Below are 24,901 nucleotides of genomic sequence, written 5' to 3'. Positions count from 1 at the left end.
TTTTGATGTTTCTGAGCCTATACTTTTAATCACTGTTTCACAGTTTGTTCTTGGTTCAGTTCAGTTCAGTCTCTCAGTCGTGTCTGACTCTTTGCGACCCCATGGATTGCAGCACGCCAGGCCTCCCTGTCCATCACCAACTCCCGGAGTTCACCCAGACTCATGTCCATCGAGTCAGTGATGCCATCCAGCCATCTCATCCTCTGTCGTCCCCTTCTCCTCTTGCCCCCAGTCCTTCCCAGCATCAGAGTCTTAACAGAATTCTTCACAACTTAGAAATTTCTATCTACAAACTGATACAGCTATGCATCAGACATTTTGAAGTAATTTGCTTCAGATTAATAACTTCCTTGGAAAAGTCAATGGTGTTTCAGTTTCTTTACCAGGACTAAGGCAAATTCTGTAGTTTAGCTGATTCTACACGGTCCTTTGATAAGACAACACTATTATTTACATACTACCAGGGAAAAAACACTGTCAATTTAAATTTACTATAACAGCTCTTTCAGATATATTTATACATATCTATGTTAAGACTTTGGTACGTATGTAATGGATGTAAAATAAATGGTTTAAAAGTTCCTATAATTTCATCAAATTCCGAGTCCAACTGTTTGATTCACTTTGATTCTATAATTTATGTCCAGTTTTTCAACCCAGTATTGTCTTTTGGGGCTGTCAATAACATTAGTGATACAGTGTTTCTTTAAAGACTTTACTCTTGTCTCTGAGATTTTCTTCCAAGCCATTGTTTATTAAAAGCCTTAATACTTAAATTCCAATTCCGTACTGAACACTGTGTTTCCTAAGTGTGACCATGCGATTTCCAGTTCCTGACAGGTCTGTCTTTAAAACTTCACGGCAACCACGTCTTCATCTGTTTGCCAGAAGCCATCACATTCTGTATTGTGTGTTAATGCAGATACACCAGGCTCTGTGCAGAGATAATGGATTGTGAGACAGGGAAGGAATCTGAGGTGGAAAGTAAAACTTGGGAGATTATTATGGCAAACACTGAAGCCAAGGGTCAGAGGAGGCAGCAGTCTAGAGGCAGGCGCCTGAAGGAGAGTAGGAATGGAGCAATGGGACCATCTGGCAAGGATAAGCATAAGGGTCAGGAAGTTGCTAGAATTACAGTCAGCTTGGAGAGGCAACTTGTTAGGCATTTAGGCAAATTTAGGCTTTCAGCTGTATCTAGGAGAAAAATCCTTTAGTATACTAGTTTCTTTAAATACTGTTTATAAACAATACAGAGTTACTCTCCTTTCATTTAAACGGTATTTCTTTCCTTTTTTTAAAAGGATAACTCATATTGTATCAATAAAGCATTTGTTTCTCAGTGGAACTAACTTGGGTCCAGTGGGCCGGCACGAGAGCTCCTAGGGACACAGATAGGCTGCTTCTGTGTTCTTGGGCGTGGAGGGGCAGTGAGGAGAGAAACCGACAGGCAGGTCCTGAGACCGAGCAGCGTCTGGGGTGCTGGCATCAGCCCTCCTACTCTCACAGTGAGGGAGTGACCTCCCTACCAAGATTAATGTCAGGAAGTAAGCCTGTTGCAACCTGTTCTTAAATTCTCTTTTGAAAGCTTCTCTGGATATTTTTCATGGTTTTACATAATTAACATGATTATTAGGAAGTATATACAAAGAACTGCCTTTTCAGAGATTGATAATGGATGCTGGACCAGGAAGTATGGAAGAAAGGCGGCTTTCTTCAGTCCTGTAACTAACCATTCACGTGTAGGGTTCATTCCACAGGTTAAACAAGTGCATTGTTTGTGCCTAAGACTCTCATTTTGTTACATCTGTTAGTACTTTTGAACAACTTTTTCTTTTAGATTTTACATAACTAATTTAATGCAGTTTACTACTTTCTTTCTGATGTTAGATAAAGAAAAACAGTAAAATTCCAGTTTAAAGAACGTTTCAAATGATGTTTTTGGAGTGTTTTGAACTCCCTCATCTGACTTGTAGAGCTGAAGCCAACAGGAAACCAGCTGGTCCTTTTTGAAGGGAAACTTTACCAAACAGTCACAAGAATAAAGAATTATTTTGCCCTTAGTCCAGCTACAGACATGAGATCATAGTGGTATTTCAGAATCTCTTCTGACTCTGATGTGTCCAGCTAAACAGTTTCTTCATGAACAGTTAATGTGAAACTATCAAAATTGTACCTGTAAAAAAGGACCAAATTACTAGCTAGAGAACCCCAACATTTATTAAACAGGTATTCTGAAATGTAACATGTCAATTAAAAATTTTGGTATCAGAATTAATCGCAAGGTATTCATTACCACTAAAAATCAGTCTGTGGCAGGGAGGAATGTGCTATCTTAGAGTTGTAGATTAAAGCAAGGAACAATGTTTTTGCAAAATCGCAAGGATGTGCCAAGCATTTAATATTATACGTAAGGGCTGATCACATCTGAGATAGCTCACATGTGGACCTTCTTCAGTTTACTCTAGAATTCATTATAAGCTGAAATTGTGGAAGATATTCTAATATACTGAATGGTGAACGGAATATATAAAGAAGCTGTAAAGAGAAAACAGAGCAGATTGACAAAAAATCAAAAACATCTTATTTCCCGAGTTGTGCTCTAGAAAGACAGATTATTAAAGGAGTAGCTTATAAAGTACAGGAAGCAAGAATGTTCCCAAAGATTCAGATTTACCAATAAAGATAAATTTTGGTTGGTACTGCAAAACTGCCTTAATGACACATACTTATTTACCTTGGAAACAAGTATTAAAAAATGCAGAAACACAAAAACTTAGCGTTGAACTGCTTTGCTATGGTATTCATTTTGGGTCTATTAGATCTCAAATTATTACAGTTTACTGTACTCACATGCAATATGCATACAAATATTGGATGTGACAGTTTCTTCAGCATTTGTTTTTTTAGTGCACTCCGCAGTACTTTGAGGCTCTGCAGAGGAAATAAGAAAAAGGTTAATGGGAACCCACTGATCAGCTTCTCTGTGGCCAGACATCACTACTTAAAATATATTAGAGGTTCAGAACATGTTCAAGGATATGAGGTGACAACAAGTTATAGTATTTCAAAGCTTTGTGTGTTCATCTTTTGGTTTCCTGTTCCAGGGGCGTTGTTTTGGTTTCTTCCTGCACAGATCCATGTTGGTTGCAGCCTGTCCATGTCCCACTCCTTTCCTTTATGCGTCTCTGCCTCTCTGGTCCTGTCTCTCCCGTCTGCTTCTTATCGCCATCTCCAGTTGCCCTCACCTCCTTCCTTTTTGTTTCCAGCTCTTTTATTTCTGTCACAGCTGTTGTTTCCTGACCACCCAGTCTCTTCCCATGCCAACAAACACAGAGAAGCTTCGAGGCCATTCTGCCCCTTTTAAGAAGACCTGACTTTCCAGCTCTTGTTATTTGTAATCCCACGGTCACAGAAAGAGTATCTGGTGGGCCATCTTACAGAGTAAGGAAGTGTTCTGTACCTGAAAGCGTTTGGGAGGGGATGGATCTCAGAAGTGCTTAGGGCTTAGAAAGACTTTTGTTTCCTTTTAATTGTGTGATGTTTTTTATTTGAAGTATAATATATAGTAAAATTCATCTCTTCTAGTATCTAGTTGTATGAGTCCTGACAAATGTGTGCAGCTGTGTACACATCAACAATGTCAAGGTGGAGAAAGGTTCAATCGCCCCCCAAAATTCTCTGCTGCTCATTTGTAGTCAACCTGTCCCTGGTACCTCAGCTTCTAGCAACCAGTTAATCTGTTTTTTTGTCCCTCTAGTTTTGCCTAGGGCTTCCCTGGTGGAGCTTCCTGCAGAGCTCGGCCGGTAAAACATCAGCCTGCAATGCAGGAGACCTGGGTTCAATTCCTGGGTTGTGAAGATCCCCTGGAGAAGGAAATGTCAACCCACTCCAGTATTCTTGCCTAGAGAATCCCATGGACGGAGGAGCCTGGAGGGCTACAGTCTGTGGGGTGGCAAGAGTCAGACACAACTGAGCAACTGAACCACCATATAGTATTTTTTTTTTGTGACTGACAGTTCATTTAGCGTGATGTCATCAAGGTTCTTCCATACTGTAATATGTATAAAAGTTGCCTTACATTTCCAGCCTCAGTAATACTCCACTGTATGTATGGTGTATATACCACATATTGTTTATCCATGAGTCAGTAGACTGTTGGGTTGCTTCTGTCTTTTGACTATCGTGAATGATACGGTTATGAACACTGTTGTACAAATGCATTTTAGATATTTACCAATAATTGGAATTGCTAGATCATATGGTTATTCTATTCCAGATTTTTTGAGGGGCTGCCATGCTGTGCTCTGTAGCAACTTTACCATTCCCACCCATTGTGCAGAAGGGTTCCAGTTTCTTCACATTCTCACCAACATTTGTTATTTTCTGCCTTTCTGATAGTAGCCATCCTAATGGGTGTGAGGTGATATTTCACTGTGGATCTGATTTGCATTTCCCTAATACTAGCAAGGTTGAACATCTTCTCAATTGTTTACTGGCCATTTGTGTGTCTTCTTTGGAGAAATGTTTATTCTAGTCCTTTGTCTGTGTTGTGATCAGCCTACTTGTTTTTTTGTTCTTGAATTGTAGGAGTTCTTCATATATTCCGGATATATGTTTAGCAAATTTATTTTCCAATTTGTAGGTTGCCTTTTCACTCTCTTGATTGTATCCTTTGATACACAGAAGTTTTAAATTTTGCCATAGTCCAAATGTATCTGTTTTTTCTTTTATTGCCCATGATATATCTAAGAAATCATGTACAGTGTTATGAAGCTTTTCATATATATATTTTCTCATGAAGAGTTTTATAGTTTTAGCTCTTATGCTTAGGTCTTTGATCCATTTTTAGTTATTTTTTGCATATGATGTGAAGCACAGAACTAACTTCAGTCTTCTTCATATGGATATCCAGTTTTCCCAGCACTGTTTGTTGAAAAAATTGTCATTTTCCCATTGACTGGCCATAGCAACCATAGATGTGAAAATCGTTTGATCCCATATGTGAGGGTTTATTTCTGCACTTTCTGTTCCTTTGGTCTGTGTGCCTGCTTTTATGTCCATACTATGTTGCTTTGATTACAGTAGCTTTGTAATAAGTTTGAGATCCAGAAATGTGAGACCTCTAACTTTGTTCTTGATTTTTCAAGATTGTTTTGTCTATTCAGTATTTCTTGAGATGCCTATATGAATTTTGGGATGGATTTTTCTGTTTCTCTAAAAAACACTGTTGGGATTTTGATACGGATTACATGGAATTTGTAGATCACTTTGTGTTGTATTGACATCTTCGCAATATTCAATCTTCCATCCATCTCCATGGTATGTCTTTCTGTTTATTTGTGTCTTTAATATCGTTCAACAACTTATTTTCATTGTACAGGTCTTTCACTTTCTTGGTTAAGTTTATTCCTAAGTAGTTTATTCTACTTAATGCTGTTATGAATGGAATTGTTTTCTTAATTTCCTTTACACATTGTTCAGTATCTATAGAATCACAACTAATTTTCGTGTGCTGATTTTTATATCCTGCAGCTTTGCTGAACTCATTTGTTCTAACAGCTTTTTTTGTGGAATCTTTGGGATTATCTACATATAAGATCATGTCATCCACAACAGAGATCATTTCACTTCTTCCTTTCCAGTTTAGATGCCTTTTATCTGTTAATTGCCTGATTCCTCTGGCTGGGACTTTCTGTACCATATTGAATTTTAAGTGGTGAAGTAGTAATGCTTCTCTTATTTTCTGATCTTAAAGGAAAAGGCTTCAGTCTTTCACCTCTGAGTCTGCTATCAGTTATGTGCTTTTCTTATATGGCCTTTTTATGTTAGCAAATTTCTTTCTAGTCCAAGTTTATTGAGTGCTTTGAATCACAAAAGCGTGCTGAAATTTTTCAGTGCTTTTTTTTTTTTACATCAATTGAGATGATCACGTGGTTTTCTCCTTCATTCTTGCTAAGGTGGTATCTTATATTGGTTTTTGTTTGTTCATCCACTCTTGTATTCCAGAATCTCTTTTCATTTTTTAATTGTGTCTTTGAAAGAGAATGTCTCTCTTTTCTTAATTTTTAAAAATGGATCATCTTTTTGGTGTTGTATCTAAGCAACCCTTTGCCTACCTGAAGGACACATGGATTTTTCTATGATTTCTTCTATAAGTTTACATTTTGGTTAATTTTTGTATAGAATATGAGATATGAGCCAAGATTGTTTTTCCTTTTGTGTGTAGTTATCTGGTTGTTTCAGTACTATTTGTTTAAAAGACTATTTTTTCCCCTTTGGGTCGCCTTAGACCTTTAATGATAACTCTCTTCATTTTAATCATTATCACACATTTTCCTGTCTTTGTGGACATCCAAGTTTTGATTTTTTGTCATAGTCTTCCACCTGAAGAACTTTCTTTAATATTATAGTATATGTCTGCTGATAATGAATTCTCTCAGCAGCTGTTTATCTGAAAAGCTGCTTATTTATTTCACTTTCATGTAGAGAGTTATGTGTGTAAAGTTCTGAGTTGAGAATTGTTTTCTTTCAGGAATGTCACTCCTTTGTCTTCTGAATTACTTAGTTTGTGATATAATTGTTACTTTTGTTCCTCTGTGTGTAACATGTTTTTGAGCTTTCTGTATTTGTAATTTAATGTATTTTATTATTTTTTGAAAATTCTTAGCCATTAGCTCTTCAAGTATTTCTTCAGCCTTTTTTTCTCTTCTCCTGGGATTCTAGTTAGACGTTGGTTGAATAGTTTGGTATTGTCCCACGTCTTAGATGCCCTGTTTATTTTCATTCATTTTTCTATTTGTGTTTCAGTTTGGCTAATTTCTATTTGTCTGGATTCAAGTTCACTGACTTTTATGTATCTATGTCAGGTTTACTGATGAACTTGTCAAAAGAATTCTCGTCTCTATTATATTCTTTACTTCTAGCATTTCCATTTGACTCTTATAGTTTTCACGTCTGTTGAAATTCAACATCTGACAATATAGGGTATCCTCCTTTTCCATTAAAACCTTTAACGTAGCTATTTCATATTCTTTGTTTTTGAAAATTTATTTTTAATTGGAGGATAATTGCTTTACAGTGTTGTCTTGGTTTTTGCCATACATCAACAGGAATCAGCCATAGGTAAACATATGTCCTCTCCTTCTTGAACCTCCCTCCCGTCTCTCACCCCATCCTACTCCTCTGGGTTGTCACAGAGCTGCAGACTGAGTTCCCTGTGTCATACAGCACACTCTCGCTGGCTATCTGTTTTACCTACGGTAATGTGAATGTTTCAGTGGTACTCTCTCAGTTGATCCCACCCTCTCCTTTCCCCACTGTGTCCACAAGCCTCTCCTCTATGTCTGCATCTCTAGTGCTGCCCTACAGATAGGTTCACCAGTACCATTTCCCTAGATTCCATATATATGCGTTAATGTATGATATTTATTTTTCTCTTACTGACACATACTTCACTGTGTATAACAGGCTCTAGATTTATCCACCTCCCTAGAACTGAATCAAATTTGTTCCTTTTTATGGCTAAGTAATATTCCACTGTGTATATGTACCACAATATCTTCATTCATTCATCTGTCAATGGACATTTAGGTTGCTTCCCCTAGCTATTGTAAATAGTGCTGCAATGAACATTGGGGTACATGTGTCTTTTAGAATGTGATTTTCCCAGGATATATGCCCAGTAGTGAGATTGATGGGTCTTATGGTAATTTTATTCCTAGTTTTTTAAGAAATCTCCACACTGTTCTCCATCATGACTGTATCAGTTGACATTCCCACCAACAGTACTCCTTGTTTTGACAAATTCTACATTGGCGTTGTCTATGGGTATGACTCTGTTGATTGCTTTCTCTCTTGGCAATAGGTTTTTTCCCCTTGCTTTTTTGGTATGTCTTATAATTTTTTTTTAATTGATTGCCAGAAGCAAGGCATTCAGTGAAGATAAATAGTATTTCCTCCTGGAGATGGGCCTGACTCTTCTGCTAGCCTGTTTGTATGAAGGTTAAGCTGGTTTACTCAGGGGTTGACCTGGATTTGGAATGTTGTTGCTATGGTTACCACAGTGCATCACAGGCTTTAAACATGTCTAGCATTTCTTTGTGCATAGAGTTGGCATTTGATCGCTAGAAGGTTTTCTTCCTGTTTCTGCTCCTCCCTCAGCTTTTGGTCTTTCCTGTGTACCCTTGCCTCAGAGGGGGTCTGTCTCTTGACCTCCCCCCAGTAGATGGCTGCTCTCAGCTTGATGGTAGAGGATAGGTTAAGAGTCTCAATTTTCCGCATCCACTCAATCTTGGGCAGGCACTGAATCCCAGGGTATCAGGGTAGGGTTTTCTCAGTGATCCTGTCCCTACAAGTAGCAGATGAATTCAGCCTTGTAAACTTGAGAGTCTTATGCAAGAGTTTCCTGCCCCTTCCCCCAAGATTGGAGAACTCTAACGGTCTCAGACTATTTCTTGTCCTTTTCACGGGCTATCTTAGGGTTTTATTCTCCTACTTTTCCCCTAGCTACCGCAGGTTTTCATCTGTGACTGGGAGGGTGATGGTAACAAGATTTTCTCCCCTTCTCCCATGGCTTAAGGCTTTGTTTCCATAGAGGAAAAGGGTCCTGACCATGCTTTGTGGCTTTTCCATAGTGATAGCCTCTCCCTTCACCCGAGGATTCCTGGAACTTCTGTCCAGGAACCCGTTCTGTGGGGTTCAGGGCCCAGCAGAGTGGCACATGGATGCGTTCTGGTTCACTAGCCTGGAAGCTCTCCAAACCTCATCCTTTTGGGTTTTTATGAAGGCTCCGTTACACAGGCATAATGGATTAAATCATTGGCTGTTGGTGTCGCCAGTCCCCCTTCCCTCCCTAGTAATCTAGGATTGAGACTGAAAGTTCCAACTCTTTTCATGTGGTTGGTTCCCTTAGCATTCAGTCCCCCCATCTTTAGGGCATCCCCCCAAGTCACCTCATTAACATAAACTCAGCTGTGGCTGAACAGGGCTTTATTTATGAATAACAAGATGCATTTCACCTTTATGGCTCTGGATCAGTTTCAGAAACTAAGGACAGAAGACCACATATTATTAAAAAGATACTCCCATTGCTCTTCTTGCTTAGGAAATTCAAAGGGTTTGGGGGAAGTATTGAGCTAGGAACCATCAGATCAGATCAGATCAGTCGCTCAGTCGTGTCTGACTCTTTGCGACCCCATGAATCACAGCATACCAGGCCTCCCTGTCCATCACCAACTCCCGGAGTTCACCCAGACTCATGTCCATCGAGTCAGTGATGCCATCCAGCCATCTCATTCTCTGCCGTCCCCTTCTCCTCCTGCCCTCAATCCCTCCCAGCATCAGAGTCTTTTCCAATGAGTCAACTCTTCGCATGAGGTGGCCAAAGTACTGGAGTTTCAGCTTTAGCATCATTCCTTCCAAAGAACACCCAGGGCTGATCTCCTTCAGAATGGACTGGTTGGATCTCCTTGCAGTCCAAGGGACTCTCAAGAGTCTTCTCCAACACCACAATTCAAAACCATCAATTCTTCGGTGCTCAGCCTTCTTCACAGTCCAACTCTCACATCCATACATGACCACAGGAAAAACCATAGCCTTGACTAGGCGAACCTTTGTTGGCAAAGTAATGTCTCTGCTTTTGAATATGCTATCTAGGTTGGTCATAACTTTCCTTCCAAGGAGTAAGCATCTATTAGTTTCATGGCTGCAGTCACCATCTGTAGTGATTTTGGAGCCCCCAAAAATAAAGTCTGCCACTGTTTCCACTGTTTCCCCATCTATTTCCCATGAAGTGATGGGACCGGACGCCATGATCTTCATTTTCTGAATGTTGAGCTTTAAGCCAACTTTTTCACTCTCCTCTTTCACTTTCATCAAGAGGCTTTTGAGTTCCTCTTCACTTTCTGCCATAAGGGTGGTGTCATCTGCATATCTGAGGTTATTGATATTTCTCCCGGCAATCTTGATTCCAGCTTGTGTTTCTTCGAGTCCAGCGTTTCTCATGATGTACTCTGCATAGAAGTTAAATAAACAGGGTGACAATATACAGCCTTGACGAACTCCTTTTCCTATTTGGAACCAGTCTGTTGTTCCATATCCAGTTCTAACTGGTGCTTCCTGACCTGCATACAAATTTCTCAAGAGGCAGATACAGAACTAAAATATATGTTTATTATGAATCACAGTACTTTAGATACATAATGTGTTTGAGCTATACATAGTGTTAGTTTGTTTGCTAGGGCTGGCCTAACAAATAGCACAGGCCAGGGTGGCTTAAACAGTAGACATTTATTTTCTATAGGCTGGGAGTCTGAGAACAAGTTGTTGGTGGCGTTCTTTCTTGAGACCCGTCCTTGACTTGCAGGTGGCTGCTTGCAGGTGGCTTCTTCCAGTGTCTTCACATGACCTTGCTCTCTGCGTGTTTGTGTTGTAATCTCCTTTTATAAGGACACCTTTTATAAGGTCATATTGGATTAAGGATCACCCTAATTGCCCCATTTAATTTAACTGCCTCTTTTCAGACCTGTCTCCAAGTTATACACATATTTTGAGATACTGGGAGTTAGTACTTTAACATATTCATTCATGAGTGGACACAGTTCAGCCCAGAATGCAAAAAATTGAAAAAAAAAAAAAAAAAAAAAACAGTGGGAAATGTAGAACTTTCTGTGATGATAGTTCTATATTTTTGCTCTCCTGTACGGTGGCCACTAGTCCCCTGTGGCTATTGACTATATGAATGTACCCAAAGGGATTGAGAAGCTGAATTTTTTACTCTATTTGGTTTTGAGCACTTTAAATTTAAATGGCCACATGCAGCTAGTGACTAACATTTGGACGGTACAGATGTTAACTAATGTCTTCATTTGACATACACAGAACTGAAGATCAAAACAGTTGAGAGACTAATCTGATATCACACAAATAATGATTGAAATAATGGTGAAGTAGGCTGAGTTTTCACATTCTTAGTGGGTTTTTCTACCTACAGATTGTAAAATAAAACCCAGAGAAATAAAATATAACACTCCCATTTTTGTTCTTTTTCCTTTTATAAAGACAGGATAATCTTAGGTTACAACTGAGAAATTTTCAACATATGTGTTTCAGAAATATTCAAGATCATTTTCTCTGCTCTTTCATTTTTAAGAGGTTTGATACTTGCGTATATCAAGTGTTTAAATTAGTTTAATAAGACTTTTGTTGTCAGATTGTAAAGTCTATTTAAATAAAACTAATGTCTGTAGTGGAAAAATTGGTAGATGGTTTAAAAATCCATATTCAGTTAGAGAAGATGAATCAGTGCATACTTTATCAGAAAATCTGAATCTGAAAAATCATTCCACAAAAGAAGAAATGGGAAGTGCTTTCTCTTTAAAGATAGAAATTGGTTGTTAAATTAATGTGTGTTAGTCACTCAGTTGTGTCTGACTCCTTGTGACCCCATGGACTGTAGCCTGCCAGGTTCCTCTGCCCATGGAATTCTCTAGGCAAGAAAATTGAAGCAGGTTGCCATTTCCTTCTCCAGGGGATCTTCCCAACCCGGGATTGAACCCGGGTCTTCTGTATTGCAGGCTGATTCTTTACTGTTTGAGCCACCAGAGGAGCCCTGTTAAATCAATAACTTATTTGATTTTGTCCTTTTATGTTTGATGAAATTTTTTCTATGAACTTCAGAAAAAATGTTAAGTTTTCATTTAAAACTAATTTTAGTTAGGAGGGGATTCAAAAGAGAGGGGATATGTGTATACCTATCACTGATTCATGCTGAGGTTTGACAGAAAACAATCAAACTCTGTAAAGCAATTATCCTTCAATTAAAAATAAATAAATTTTTAAAAGGTGAATAAATAAAACATTTTGATATTGGCAAAACTAATACAATTATATAAAGTTTAAAAATAAAATAAAATTAAAAAAAATAAAATAAAACTAATTTTAGAATTACAGAAAAATTGCAAAAACTGTACAAAGAATTTCCATATACCCTCACCCAGCTTACCTTCGTGTTAGCATTTTACATAACCATAGACCACCTGATCTGCCTCTTGAGAAATCTATATGCAGGTCAGGAAGCAACAGTTAAAACTGGACATGGAACAACAGACTGGTTCCAAATAGGAAAAGGAGTACGTCAAGGCTGTATATTGTCACCCTGTTTATTTAACGTCTATGCAGAGTACATCATGAGAAACGCTGGACTCGAAGAAACACAAGCTGGAATCAAGATTGCGGGGAGAAATATCAATAACCTCAGATATGCAGATGACACCACCCTTATGGCAGAAAGTGAAGAGGAACTCAAAAGCCTCTTGATGAAGTGAAAGTGGAGAGTGAAAAAGTTGGCTTAAAGCTCAACGTTCAGAAAACGAAGATCATGGCATCCGCTCCCATCACTTCATGGGAAATAGATGGGGAAACAGTGGAAACAGTGTCAGACTTTATTTTTCTGGGCTCCAAAATCACTACAGATGGTGACTGCAGCCATGAAACTAAAAGACGCTTACTCCTTGGAAGGAAAGTTATGACCAACTTAGATGGCATATTCAAAAGCAGAGACATTACTTTGCCAACAAAGGTTCGTCTAGTCAAGGCTATGGTTTTTCCTGTGGTCATGTATGGATGTGAGAGTTGGACTGTGAAGAAGGCTGAGCGCTGAAGAATTGATGTTTTTGAACTGTGGTGTTGGAGAAGACTCTTGAGAGTCCCTTGGACTGCAAGGAGATCCAACCAGTCCATTCTGAAGGAGATCAGCCCTGGGTGTTCTTTGGAAGGAATGATGCTAAAGCTGAAACTCCAGTACTTAGGCCACCTCATGCAAAGAGTTGACTCATTGGAAAAGACTCTGATGCTGGGACAGATTGGGGACAGGAGGAGAAGGGGACGACAGAGGATGAGATGGCTGGATGGCATCACTGACTCGATGGACGTGCGTCTGGGTGAACTCCGGGAGTTGGTGATGGACAGGGAGGCCTGGTGTGCTGCGATTCATGGGGTCGCAAAGAGTCGGACACGACTGAGCGACTGAACTGAACTGAATATAATTTTCAAAACCAAGAAATTGACATTGATACAATATTATTAACTAAACTACAGATCTTAATTTTCACCAATGTCCCTTTTATGTTCTAGGAACCCATCTGGATCCCACATTGTATTTAATTATTTCTTCTAAGTCTCCTCCATTCTGTTTCTCAGACTTACCTTTTCTTGACACTTTCGAAGTGTGCCAGTCAGCTTTTTTGTAGAATGTTCCTCAGTTTGGGTTTATATGTTTTTTTCAAAATTGGGATGATGGTTATGCATGTTTGGAAAGAATGCCACAGAAATGATCTTTATACACTGATATGTATTCTTACTGGTGATGAGCTTTAGAAATATTGATGATTGAAACGATGCTTTCTTTTATATATATATATTAAGATTACTATAAAATATCAATCCACCGAAACATTTGCTCTGTGATGCAAATAACTTCTCAAAAACTAAAATTCTGATTAAAGAAACCTATTATCATTACTAGTTAGTTAATGGGATGAGGTTAGTAGAATTTCACTAATAGGAGTAAGTTGTTCAATAAGGAGGTAGAGAAACCACCTTTTTTTCTGTGAAATTAGGTAATTGTTTCTTCATTGGAAAGTTAAGAAAGGAATTATTGAGAGGGCCCTTCTCACTTAACAGAATTGTGTTTGTAATAGAAAATTGTCTTTGTTGAGATACTTAACTCTGGGTAACTTAACAAGTAGAACATAAAATGAGGAAAAAGTGATTGGTTTAAGTTTAGTTTTGTTCTGTAAGTGACACCAGAATTCTATCAGAGTTGTTAGTACCAAGTTTAATTTATTGCAGCAGATTTTTCTATTTGGGGTATTTAAAAACTCTGAATAAGATAAATAAATCAACTTGATTTATTTATTAAATAAATCAAATAAATCAATTTCAAAAGAAATACTTATATTTATTTATTTGATAGGTTTTATTCACTAGGAGCATTTAAGTGAAATATTTGTGTTTTTATTCTTTGGGGGGAGTCTTTGAAACATTTTTGAATTATAAACCAAATCTTAGGACTGAGTACTGCTGTCTCTTTAAAGTAACAACAGTCAGTGTAATGGGTGGAATTTTCTTTTCTTTTACTTTAGTTCAGCAATCAGCAAACACTGGGAGGCTGAACTGGCCACCCTCAAAGGAAACAATGCCAAACTCACTGCAGCCCTGCTGGAGTCTACTGCCAATGTGAAACAATGGAAGCAGCAGCTTGCTGCCTATCAGGAGGAAGCAGAGCGGCTGCACAAGCGGGTAAGTGCGGGGCTGCTAACCTGAGGACTGACAGCCCCAGATTGTCTTAATTTACATGCAGATTCAGCACAGGGACCTCTTCTGGAGATTTTTGTTGGTTATCAAAACATATATATGGGTTGTATTATATGTGGGTTTATTGGTTAAGAAAACAATTTTCTGCAGTTTCCTGAGAATGAAGGAATTTGGACAGCTTTGGAGTCCAAACACCCAATGTCACATTCCTGTTGTGCCACTTGTTAGCTGTCTGACCTTTGGTAACGTACTGCCCTGTTTCTGCTCAGTATTCTTATCTGTAAAATAGGAACAATAATATAGACTCTGTACAATTCCTGAGAAAATTGAGATACTGAACTGACATATAATTACACTGAAGCAATGATAATGCTTTTATTATTTTACTTTATTTCTTAAAGAACAATTTGAAAAATACAGGTAGAAAAGTCTTTATAAAAGTTAAAGATAAAAACTTTAATTAGAAATATGGGGCAATACTACAAATATGGGGCAGTAAAAGAAAAATTAATATCAGGAGACCAAACAATTTCTTAGAAAGAATTTTTTAATCCAAAGTATATGTATTCACCCAACAGGAAGCCAATGCCACTAGCTTCTGTTTTAAAAATGATTTTAAAGAAGTGAACTCCATAGACGTTAGGAAATGGGCTTAGTATCAGAGCAGAATTTGAGGAGTATAAGATGACCAGGATGACAGGGGAGGTAAGACTGAAGTTAAACAGAGACAGGAGGGAGAGTAAGAACCTGAGTAAATACCTTTCTATGCTAAGTTTAAACTTAATTCATGAGGGGAAGGGGGAAGTTGTTGTTTGATGAGGATAGTGTCCCATCTTGCAAGATGGAAAGCTCTGGAGATCTATTTCACAGCAGTGTGAATATACTTAATGCTACCGAAGTGAAAGTGAAGTCGCTCAGTCATGTCTGACTCTTTGCGACCCCATGGACTGTAGTCTACCAGGCTCCTCCATCCATGGGATTTTCCAGGCAAGAGTACTGAAGTAGGGTGCCATTTCTTTCTCCAGCAGATCTTTCCGACCCAGGGATTGAACCTGGGTCTCCAAATACCACTGACCTGTACGTTAAAAATGGTTAAGAGGATAAATTTTTACCGTGTTTTTCATTGTGTTTTTTTACCACAATTAAAAAAAAAAAAAAACTTTAGGATAATTGACTTATAATCCAAAAAACATTCATTGAGGAGCTATCCTTTTTATGTATTCCCCGACCCTGAGAGTTTTTTGCTTTAAGTAGTCAATTGAATTTTAAAGAATTTACGAAACAAAGTATTTTTATTTACTCACATAATTTCCAGTGCTCTTCTTTCCTTCCTATAGATCTGAATTTCCATCAGGTATCATTTCTCTTCAGTCTGAGTAGAATTCTTTAGGATATTTTTGTACTTCAAGTGCACTGGCAACAAATTCTCTCAGCTTTTGTATATATGTATGTGTATAGATAGAGAGATTTTTATCTTTACTACAGGTTGTGTTTTCCTATTTCTTCATATGTCATTTTTGATTATATATTGATCATGGTAAATGAGATGATGTTATAGAGCCCATAGATTGTGTTATCTGCCTCTGAATATTCAGTGCCCATTTTTGTTTGAGCAAGCAGTGAAATTACTGGTAGCGTGTCGCCGTCCCTTGGTATCTGTTGGGGATTGGCTCCAGTGCGCCACCCACTGCCCCACCTCACAGGAAGTAAAATCCGTGAGTGCTCAGGTTCCTTGTGTAAAGTGGCATAATACAGTCATCCCTTTGTATCCATAGGTTCCCCATCCACCATGAGTATAGAGGGCTGGCTGTACTTTGAAGTTGTGAAGGTGTAAACTTCTGCTTTAGTATTTGGTTTATTTCCATTTTGGTCTTAATTCAAGGGGATTTTTTGAGTCCTTGGAAATCTTTATTTCTAAGGCATGATCCTCCTGGGGTTTCAGTGGGAAGCTTGAAGTGCTTGCTAAGAAACCTAATTTGGTGTTGACACTAACCTCAAAGTGTCTTCTCGGTGGTGAGCACTACCACACCTCAACGCTTTTTCATTCTTCCAGCATTTCTCCCACACTCCCGAACCCCTGTGATTCCTACTTGTACATGTTTACTTCAGAAGTCAGCCGAAGATTCGAGGGATGTCTATATGCTTTTTAAGAGGTCCTTTTTCCATACAGTTCCCTGAATTTCGATTTGCTTCAGTTGTTCTAAGGCATCCCCAACTCCTCAGACTTCTTTGGAAAAATAAGAGCTCAGATTTTTGCTTGCAGTCTAGTCAGGCAGTGCAGCCGAACTGCACAGCACTTTCAGGCAAAAAGACGTGTAAATGTGTGCCTCACTCTGTATGGTGCTTCCTTTCGGTCTTTTGCCCAATTTGGTCACTCACCAGGGCCTTCTAACAGCTGATGTTTACATTTTGCCCATGATTTTGTTATCTGGGTGAAAGTTAATCTAGTAAAAAATACTCCAACCTTATCAAGACTGGAACTGCTCATGAGGAATGTATTGCCTAATGTACAAAGAAAACTAATATATATTAGACAATAGGGGAAAATTCCCAAGATCTTTGAACAGATGTTCAGAATTGTGGGCCAGAAGACAGGAGAGCCTGAGAACTGAGGAGCTAGAAATGGCTTTCTAGAGAAGGGCATTCTAAGCTGAGTATTGGGGGGTTGGTTAGTTCTGAATGGTTTTCAAAGGTAAGAGAAGACATTCTAGTTAAATCCACAAGATGAATATTAGCATGGTTTGTTGAAAGTTCATACATACTAGGTGTCTTGAGCAATGAGATATTTACATAGTTTGCAGCTAGCTTTTGGGGGACTGAGAGTTTAGATTTGATGCTGTAAGAAAGATGAGCCGTTGAGAGGCTTTTAGTGGGGCAGTCACACAGTGAAAGATGGGTGTTAGCAGTTTTCAGAAGACATAAAAATAGACAAAGGATATAATTAGGTCCAGTGGCAGGCCACTGGTTTTGTTTACACCTGTATAACAAGGGTCTGTGCAAGGCTATTAGAGCATGAATAGAAACCAAGAAAATGATATGAGAGAAGACTGACAGAATGTGGTGTTAATTCACCATTTGGAAAATGTGAGGGAGAGAGATCTGCTGTTTCCTTAATAGTCTACAATTTATTGTATTCTAACCAATCAAAATGTGTGAGCTCCTGACATGTAGAGGATTTTGATAAGGTGTGTGTTTTTCTATTGACTTCTGTCTGTTTTGACTAATTTTGGATGGCATAGCTTTTAGAGACAGTGCCCTTCTCTGTTCTTTAAAAAAATAGCAAGTGCCCATTGAAAGGTAAGCTGCTGTCTGGGCCCTCAGGAAATTTGTCCTGCCTAGAGAACTCTTCTCCTTTGCTGAAAGAGACCCTGCTGATGTGAAGATATTCTAGTATCAAGTGATTTAAGTTGTATTTTAAGCATATCTTTTCTTCCAGATTCCTTTACATTTTAGAACCGTATTTGAATATTTTCTCACTTCTGCAAGGCCAGTTTTTAGAACCCATATTTAATTTAAAGGCTACAGATGGAGGGCAGATGGCTGGTTTTGAATTTGTTTTCAGAAAACGTTTTTAAAGAAGACTTTTATTATAGGGGTTTTCTACTGTCATTAATCACTTAATTTAAGTTTTCCTAACTTTTTCATGACCGAGTGTAGCTATCTTCTTTGGTCTTTTTCCTTAGTCCTAAATTGATATTTTTAAAGAATCAATTCTGCTCATTCTACCCTGTCTTAATATCTCTCAAAGTTAATTTTCATATATTGATTCAAAATTCATTATACACCTATGAAGGACTTACTGTATGTCTTCAGCAAGAAATCCTGTGAAATTGTCACGATTTAGTTTATGTTCTCATTTGATTTTAGGTGACTGAGCTTGAATGTGTTAGTAGCCAAGCAAATGCAGTGCATACCCATAAGACAGAACTAAATCAGACAATACAAGAACTGGAGGAGACGCTGAAGGTGAAGGAAGAGGTAATTTGCTACTTCTCACTCATCTGTAATCTCACTAAAATATGGGTACAGTACTGGAGTCTGTATCTGATTTAAGGGTATTTTATGCAATAAGGTTGTGGGGTGATTTTAGGATGAAATTTTCTGAGTGATACTCAGCTTGTTCACATTTTCCCCATCGCTGTGTCTTGTTATGAACTATGGGGAGGCAGTCAGACTGAGATACTGCCTCTTTTCTTCTGTATGAGAGCTGCATTCATACAATCAACAGAAAACCATTAGGAGTTAAATGAATTTTACAAGCTGTTGCTTTTTCTAGTTTCCAGTCAAAAGATTTAATACCTCAGGAAAGAATTATATCCACAAAGCTTGAAGCAATCTTAAAATGTCCAGATTGCTGTTTCTAAGCAGTGCTTTACCAAAGCCACCGAGTTGAGTTGCTTCAGATTATTCTGTGCTAGACAGCATACCCATTAACATGAATTTATCCCTTGAAATCAGTACAATGGAAATTTTTTAAACACCCTTTTCCTAAGGACTGGACAGTAATTTCAGGGAAAAATAAGGCCTTGTCTTTCCTTGAAATAGTTAAAATATTGTTGTTAAAAATATTGCACTACTTTTTCTAGGAAATAGAAAGATTAAAACAAGAAATTGATAATGCCAGAGAACTACAAGAACAGAGGGACTCTTTGACTCAGAAACTACAGGTGAGCTGTAATAAAATTTTTATTCATTTCTGCATAGAAAGTCATCAATCTTTCTTTCATATAGTAATGACTTTTTCCCTTCAACTCAGTTTTGAAGGTTTTTGGTCATTTTTCTTTTTTAGAACTTCTGATTCATGCCTGATGGTTGACTTTTCAAAATTACTTGATTCATCTAAGTAGCTTACCATAATAGATGGTCATTTATAAATTCTTTGTCTTTAGTAAAATTATTTTAGAAATGTCTACTTTTAACATAAAAGTGCCCTGAACTTAAAGAAAATGTCTCAAATGGAGTATATTCAAATAGTTTAGGAATTCTGCGCATCTTTTTTCACACTGAACTAATATATGAATTACAGCAGTAGTTGTGCCCTCAGGGAAATCAAGGCAGTGTTCTTTTCCTTTCTTTGCTCTGATTAATTTTACTCACTTTTCTCTGCATAAATAGCACGCTTCCTGACTCTTAATTCACATCCATGTATCCTGTGTCAGTGGTAGTCAGCCATAGTTAGGGAAGATTTCTTTCAAAACTACAGCCAGACTCTCCTGCTGTCAGCCCAGACGCTTTTCTTATACCTCCTAGCCTCAAGAAGAGTTAGGACCACTTCGAGGTTTGGAGTAGAAACAAATGCAAATATGTATAGAGTGAGGAATTAGGGACAAAAATTGTAAGTGGGACCTGAAAACCTAGGGTTGGAAGGAGTACCTGGATTGTAACAAGAACAACCAGTATTTTTCGAGTGCTTACTGTGTACCTGACACTGCACTTTGCTTATGCATTTAATCCATGTAGCGTCATATGAGGAAACTAAGGCTTAGATGAGTTAACTTGTTCTACCTGTTAAATGAGCACAAACTCTGACAGTAGAGACGTTTCATGAAACAAACAAGTTCTTCCTATGAAATATTCCCCTTTCTCTCCCATCACTGACTTTCAGCAGTCTAGGAAAATGAAGTTGCTTGTTTTGATCTGCCCTATTAAATATTGTTTCTATATTTTAACTGTCTGCATAGATTAGTGGTTCTTAACTAGGAGTAGTTTTGTGCCCCAGGGAACATGCATCTATGTGGGGAGACAGTTTTGATTTTTACAGCTTAGATGGTGGAATTGATCTCTAGTAGGTTGGGGCTTCCCAGGTAGCACGAGTGGTGAAGAATCTGCCTGCTAATTTGGGAGACACAAGAGAGGTGGGTTCTGTCCCTGGGTCAGGAAGATCCTCTGGAGAAGAAAATCACAACCCACTCCAGTATTCTCGCGTGGAGAATTCCATGGACAGAGGAGTCTGGCAGGCCGCAGTCCATGGGGTCACAAAGAATTGGACACAACTGAGCGTACACACAGGTTGAAGCCAAAGTTGTTACTGAACATTGAATTATCCAGTCCCAAGTTTCGAGAGTGCCAAACTTGAGAAAAACTTGGTGTAGAATTAAAATAAGAAACATATGATCCGGGCTGGAACAAATGGTGGAAAGGCAGGCTGGTTTTCTCTTTTGGCTTGGCTTGGCTCCCATTGTTTAATTACTTGCTTTGATATAGGTGGTTGCTAAGCATTTACACGATGGGGCTTCCCTGGTGGCTCATGGGTGAAGAATTCGCCTGCAGTGCAGAAGACTGCCTGCCTGTGCAGGAGACAGAGGTTCCATCTTTGGATAGGGAAGATCCCTGGAGAATGAAATGGCAATCCACTCCAGTATTCTTGCCTGGGAAACTCCATGGACAGAGGAGCCTGGTGGCTACAGTCCCTGGGGTTGCAAGAGTTGGGCACCACTTAGCAACTTAGCAACTTCACCACCACCACCAAGCACTTGCATACATTAGCTCTAACTCTTAGAGTAACAGGTGTGGGATCCCCGTTTTCAAAGAAAAAGCAGCAATTCAGAGGTGTTACAAGTTTAATTAAGGCACTTAGCTAGAAAATAGTGAAGACTGGATTTGTTTCGATTCCAAAATCTCTATTCTGTCTATATTACCACACCGTTTCAGCAGGCAGGCATCCAAGCCATCCCTAACTATTCTTGGGGAAATTTTTTTCAGTTATGTACACATTTATATTGTCTCAGAGAAACCAAGAAATGATTTATTCATATCAAACTTCTAAATGTGTTTCATCATTGATCGAGCAGTAAATGAATTTTACAGCTGGCACCTAGAATTGTGACTATCAATTCTTACCTGTTTTTTCATTGAATATCAGAAATACTTATCAAGACAGCCTACCTGGAATAGGACAGGGAAGCTTTCAGAAAACCCAAGGGTGAATTCTAAAAGGCCAACCCACCGAAATAACCTGTATGTTTTTTCTAGTTTGAAGAAAGTTCCTCTTTTATGGCCTAGTCCCTCCTACCTAAACATCTACATGTCAAAAGTTCCAGCACTCTTGAAGCTCCATTCTTAAATTCAGTCCAAAAAATTGGGATCATTAGTTTCTGAAACGGTAGAGGAACTTTGAAATTGCAATGCATGGGTTTGGATTGTAGCTATGAATTTAGATAAAAAACATAGTTTGGAAAAATTTTAAGTGGTTTTGATACGATTTTTTTTTAGTTTGCAAGTTTTTTCTTTAAATATCAATGTAACATATGCTCATTGTAAAAAATTTAGAAAAATGTAACTTAACAGAAAAAAAAAAATACTCCCATCATCCTAAGGCAAAATGTTGAGAATGTCCTTCCTTCAGTGTTTTTGTGGATAACTTTTTCTTTATGTGAGACATAGAGATAGCAAGTTTTTGTCTTGCTTTCCTAACAATGTTATGTCATAAGCTGCATGTGTCATATAGCTATATAGTATTCTCCTCCATAGGTGTACCATAATTTTCTTCCAACATTTTTACAGGGATGATCATTTGTTTTCAACATTAGTTGTAATAATGTTATAATGTATCTTTTTACATAAACCTTGCCTTTCTCATTATTTCTTTGAGATGAACTTCTAAAGAATTACTTGGTGTCAATGTTTCGAAATTACTTATACTGAGAAACTGATGTCTGGAACGACAGGACACCCGCTGGATATTAGTCCCCTCTCGTTTTTTGCTTCTGATAGGGAACAAGGGGAACTTATTATTTTTTTTAGTATTACCTTTTTTTTTTTTTTTGCTTACAAGTTTTAAATATGTTTATTGTCATCTTTTTGTATCTTGAAGGCACGAAGTGCGTTTTTACCTTATAGTATATGGCATATCCTTGCCTAGAGTTCTAAGTCCCCAGATCTTCAAATGGGCTGGTTTCTGATGTAATTAAGACTTGGCTTACATGTTCATTTCACTGATCTCCCTATTTAAGCACTATTCTGCGGGCCTCCCCACCACCCACTGCTGTGTGATATTACCCTGTCTTATTTTCCTTGTAGCAATTATCACTGAATGAAGTGATCTCATTTTTTTTAATTTATTTTAAAAATTTTTCTTTTGAAGTAATTTCACATGGAAAGTTGCAAGAATAATGTACCTTTCATGTATCTTTCACCTATGTCACCAGATGTTAACATTTTTGCCATATTCGTTTTTGTTTGATTATGATAGAATTCTCTCTGTATTCTTTTTTTTTCCAAATGGCTGAGAATAAGTTCCAAATCTGATATCCTTTTACCTCTAAACACTTTAGTGTGTATTTTCTTTTTCTTGCATATAATTTTTAAAGATAATTTTTATTGAAGTATTTGATTTACAGTGTTATGTTAGTTTCTGCTTGCGGCGAAGTGAGTCAGGTATACATACACATATATCCACTCTTCTTTAGATTCTTTCCCATATAGGTCATTATAGAGTATTGAGTAGAGTTCCCCATGCTTTACAGTTGTTCAGTTGCTCAGTCATGTCCAACTCTTTGTGACCCCATGGACTACAGCACACCAGGCCTCCCTGTCCATCACCCACTCCCAGAGTTTGCTCAGATTCATGTCCGTCGAGTCAGTGATGCCATCCAACCATCTCATCCTCCATCGTCCCCTTCTCCTCCTTCCTTCAATCTTTCCCAGCGTCAGGGTCTTTTCCAGTGAGTCGACTCTTTGCATCAGGTGGCCACAATTTTGGAGCTTCAGCTTCAACGTCAGTCCTTCCAATGAATATTCAGGGTCGATTTCCTTTAGGATTGACTTGTTTGATCTTCTTGCAGTCCAAGGGACTCTCAAGAGTCTTCTTATTAGCTATCTCTTTTATATAGAGTAGTGTGTGTATGTCAGTCCCAATCTCCCAATTTATCCTTTCCCCTTTGGTAACCATAAATTTGTTTTCTACATCTGTGACTCTGTTTCTGTTTTGAAAATAAGTTCATTTGTACCCTTTTTTAAAACTCTGGATATAAGCGATATCATATGATATTTGACTTCACTTAGTATGACAACCTCTTCAATGTGTATTTTCTAAGAATAGAACAGTCTTTTACATAACCATCAAAATCAAGAAATTATCTAAAGACTTTATTCTAATTCTCAAAACTGTCCTCTTTATAACAGAATATTAAAAATTGTTCTTCTGGTCCAGGATTCATTCCAGGATCACAAGTTGCATTTAGTTGTCATGTCTATTTATTTTGACGTTAAATGTCCCAGATTTGGCAAGGGGGAACCTTTTTAATCCTGCTTCTGTGTCCTTTGGATGTGACCCTATCATTTTTTAAAGAACTTCGTGTTTTAACTCAACTAGATATTCTAGATTCATCTTGTATTTCTCAGTTCCAGCCTTGAAATTAGCTATTTCTTCAGACAAATTTTTCTTTTAGTAAAGTTTGGTGTTTAGAAACCAGGTTCTGGGCATTAAATATACTTTTTGCTATTGAGATGTCATTGTGTTTGCTGCTGCTGCTGCTAAGTCGCTTCAGTCGTGTCTGACTCTGTGCAACCCCATAGATGGCAGCCCACCAGGCTCCCCCGTCCCTGGGATTCTCCAGGCAAGAACACTGGAGTGGGTTGCCATTTCCTTCTCGAATGCATGAAAGTGAAAAGTGAAAGGGAAGTCACTCAGTCGTGTCCAACTCTTAGTGACCCCATGGACTGCAGCCCACCGGGCTCCTCTGTCCATGGGATTTTCCAGGCAAGAGTACTGGAGTGGGATGCCATTGCCTTCTCCAGTCATTGTGTCTAGGCCCTCTTAATTATCAGAGATAGAAATATGCACATATCACATTATGTCCATTATAATAACTATATTGAAAAAAAAATGACCCTGAAAGCATATCAGTACCTCCCATTGCAGTCCAGTACTATGGAACTCATTTTAGCCTTCCCCAGTTTCCTGTTTATAACTCTGTTCCCCAATATTAAGAAACCATAATACATTTACTTGCTTGCTTAAGAAGTTAAGTGAAAGTTGCTAAGTCATGTCTGACTCTTTGTGACCCCATGGACTATACAGTCCATGGAATTCTCCAGGCCAGAATACTGGAGTGGTATCTGTTCCCTTCTCCAGGGGATCTTCCCAATCCAGGAATCAAATCCAGATCTCCACATTGCAGGTGGATTCTTTACCAACTGAGCCACCGGGGAAGCCCAAGAATACTGGAGTAGGTAACCTATCCCTTCTCCAGGGGATCTTCCCAACCCAGGAATTGAACTGGGATCTCTTGCATTGCAGGCAGATTCTTTACCAGCTGAGCCACCAGGGAAGCTCTTTTGCTTAAGAAAGTAGTTTCTAGTTCATACCACTGTCAAAACAACAAAAACACAGCCCTACTGACTAGATGAGTATTCTTTTTGTTTTTAACTTGTGTTCAAAAGTTAGATTCTTTCACTCCCCCTCTTCAATTGGTTAGTTATTCATTTAAAGTACATTTATGTTTATCTGTATCTTATTATATTCCATTTTAGTTCTTCCCCATTCTTCTTTGTGTTGTATTTGTATGCATTTACTGAGCATTTGGGGCTTCCCAATTGGCACTAGTGGTAAAGAATGCACCTGCCAAGATAGGAGTTGTAAGGGACA

General features: G+C 38.3%; 1 protein-coding gene across 2 annotated transcripts in view; it reads left to right on the top strand.

Moving 5' to 3' along the window:
* HOMER1 (homer scaffold protein 1) overlaps positions 1–24,901 on the top strand; it is a 139,268-nt gene that overhangs the window by 95,821 nt on the left and 18,546 nt on the right. For both annotated transcript variants that reach the window (XM_027552948.1, XM_027552947.1), the window contains exons 6-8: positions 14,142–14,298; positions 18,181–18,291; positions 18,900–18,980. In XM_027552948.1, the coding sequence (XP_027408749.1) occupies positions 14,142–14,298; positions 18,181–18,291; positions 18,900–18,980 (349 nt within the window). The remainder of the gene's footprint in view (positions 1–14,141; positions 14,299–18,180; positions 18,292–18,899; positions 18,981–24,901) is intronic.

This window comes from Bos indicus x Bos taurus, chromosome 10 (genome assembly GCF_003369695.1).
Source record: "Bos indicus x Bos taurus breed Angus x Brahman F1 hybrid chromosome 10, Bos_hybrid_MaternalHap_v2.0, whole genome shotgun sequence".
NCBI classification, from domain to species: Eukaryota; Metazoa; Chordata; class Mammalia; order Artiodactyla; family Bovidae; genus Bos; species Bos indicus x Bos taurus.
This window is presented reverse-complemented; position numbering and strand designations above follow the sequence as displayed.